Source organism: Austrofundulus limnaeus, unplaced genomic scaffold, assembly GCF_001266775.1.
Source record: "Austrofundulus limnaeus strain Quisiro unplaced genomic scaffold, Austrofundulus_limnaeus-1.0 Scaffold8, whole genome shotgun sequence".
In the NCBI taxonomy this organism is placed as follows: Eukaryota; Metazoa; Chordata; class Actinopteri; order Cyprinodontiformes; family Rivulidae; genus Austrofundulus; species Austrofundulus limnaeus.
This window is the reverse complement of record NW_013952410.1, coordinates 3,376,217-3,378,550: the sequence shown is the minus strand read 5'-3', so window position 1 is coordinate 3,378,550 and position 2,334 is coordinate 3,376,217. Positions and strand designations below refer to the sequence as shown.

At 37.1% G+C, this 2,334-nt stretch overlaps 1 protein-coding gene across 1 annotated transcript in view; it reads right to left on the bottom strand.

Moving 5' to 3' along the window:
* The window catches only part of LOC106511598 (claudin-7), a 5,188-nt gene extending 3,619 nt beyond the window's left edge, over positions 1 to 1,569 (bottom strand). Inside the window, exons 1-3 of the mRNA XM_014000357.1 lie at positions 1,329 to 1,569; positions 468 to 645; positions 183 to 240 (exon numbers count right to left, since the gene is read on the bottom strand). Coding sequence (XP_013855811.1) covers positions 183 to 220 — 38 coding nt within the window. The 5' untranslated portion in view covers positions 221 to 240; positions 468 to 645; positions 1,329 to 1,569. The remainder of the gene's footprint in view (positions 1 to 182; positions 241 to 467; positions 646 to 1,328) is intronic.
* Positions 1,570 to 2,334: the final 765 nt, after the last annotated feature.

The following is a 2,334-nucleotide window of genomic DNA, read 5'->3' as shown; positions in this document are numbered from 1 at the left end:
GGCTGCGATGACAGCCTTTAATCGCTGTAGCCCGTGTGTCGAGCCCTTTATTCCATTGGCAGATCATTTCACTTAATTTGAGAAGATTCAGACTTAAATTAAGTGAAATAATCTGTAACACTTTATATGGACAAAATTTGCTGTGTAATTGACTTTTAATGAAGAAAAACACAGTATCTTACCTCAGTAATATCTGATTATAGGACCAAACATGAGCCATGGCTGTCCCATGTGGGGTACCTGCAAAAACCATCCAGATTACAAACTGATGTTTGGGTTGGTAAAGTCTTGGCTTGATGTAATAAAAGTCAAAAGTTAATCATGTTGGTCWGTGTGCAAGAAATGCATTTTGCAATGTGCAAAGTGTCTTTTTTTTAGCAATGAAACTAAACTAAAAAAATTAAACAAACTACTAAAACTCATCTTACATGTTGACAGTAACAATGAAAAAAAATTAGCTCAAATACCTGAAAGTATAATGCCTAATTGTCATTCCTCTCCCTGGTCATTTTATATCGGTGAGCTTGTGTTWATGCAAGGAAACTTCATTTTTTTCCACCACTTATCAGATTATTGGACCTAATTTGGCAAATCGGTGCCAGTTTGTAAACACTTGTCATGGATTGAATCCATCTCCACCCTTTCCTGGGAAAACAAAACACACACAAAAAAGCGTCCTCCATCAAAACATTTTACTACGACTCAGGTCACAATACTCCCAGCAAACATGTTGACATTAACTGTTTTTATGGTCAAATTATTCATTTAGCTGCTTTTTTGTTGTTGTTGCGCTTATCGTTTAATAAGGGCCACGCAAGCTAAATTACGAGGGATTTCCTGTTGTAGAAATCCAGCCTGCTCAGGCAGCACCATGATTGACCACAATATCAGGAAACCTGCTTTCGCTGGAATAAGAGCTGATAACAAATTGGCAAATTTAGGGTCAGAAGAAACAAATAGATGTTTTATGGTTATTTTCTAGGTAAACCTGAAAGAAGAAAAATTTTTAGTTGTGCACCCTTGAACTCTACTGTTTATGGAGCTAAAGTTTCACATAGATGCTGAATAATGGCCTGCAGGTTTAACGCTGGTAAAGTCGTGTTTATCAGAAGCATGGTGGGCTTGATGTCTGGGCCATGATCCTGATAGCTMGTGAGCCCTTCTTTTCCTTGGAGAGCTTGAAGTTGATCATATGGTGGCTTCTTTGGAGACATGAGCACAAGTTCTTTGAGGGAGAGGCTCTTGGTCCCAGCGCACAAAATCTCAAAATCTGACTGTGACAGAATGCTTCCCTCTTGGCAGAAGAACAGAAAACTAATAGTGCTCACCTTTTCATCTTCAGGAAAAAAAAATGACTTTCCAGATGTTCCAAACAATTGGAAGGAGAAGCAGAAACAATAACTTCACACCACTCTTTTGTTGCCCAGTCCTTGTACTTCCTGCAGAATTTCAGTTTGTCCTTGATGATTTTCTCAGGCTGAAAGTAGCTCCTTGGCTGCCATTCTTTTCACCAAGGCTGTTGTTGAAAACTCTTTGCGTTAATGGATATGCAGCCAGCCAGCCACACCTGCTGCTACTGTTGACCTCTGTCCTGATGGCTACATGATTGCGAGGAGGAAATGAGCCCGACACATGTCTCTCTGTAACTTCCTGGCTGGATCCTTCTTTGCTGCAACTGAACCTCCCTCCTTGAAGTCCTTGACAATCTGGAAAACTTTTTTTCCCTTTCTGGTGTAAAAATCTAGCTTTGTGAGGGTTAAAGGTAGTATTTTAACAAGTAATTCTGTTTTTTTTGTTATATTAACTTGCTGATATGTCACCATGTTCTTATGTTAAAGTCTACATTTTCTTTTATATTAATTTGACTTAAAAATAATTTTTTTCTGGTAGATTTGTAAAATCAGTGTCAGAAAGTTGAAAATGCCATTATCTCAGCAGTAAACTGATTTAAACCCATTTAAACCAAACTTTAAACCATCTTTGTTAAACAACACAAGCAGATGAATCCATCGAGTATCTTTCTGCTGCAGAAAAAAAGTTATAGTCTAAATTATTTTTTAATCAAAAGCCTATTTGCTTTGAAGTGTGATTACAGAAAAAAATAAAAAGTAAATAAAAGTTTGCCATAACCTCTGTCAAGTCTGTAAATTAATTTGTTTATTACATATTTTTGTCCAAAGTGAACTGAGGGATCTGTGAGGTTCAGTATTTTTGACTCATCAGTCTGTGGACTCGGAAATCCTTGAAAAAAAAGCCATGAACATAGAGCAGGTAAATTAAGTATTGAACACGTCAACATTTTTCTCAGTAAATATATTACTAGAGGTGCTAATG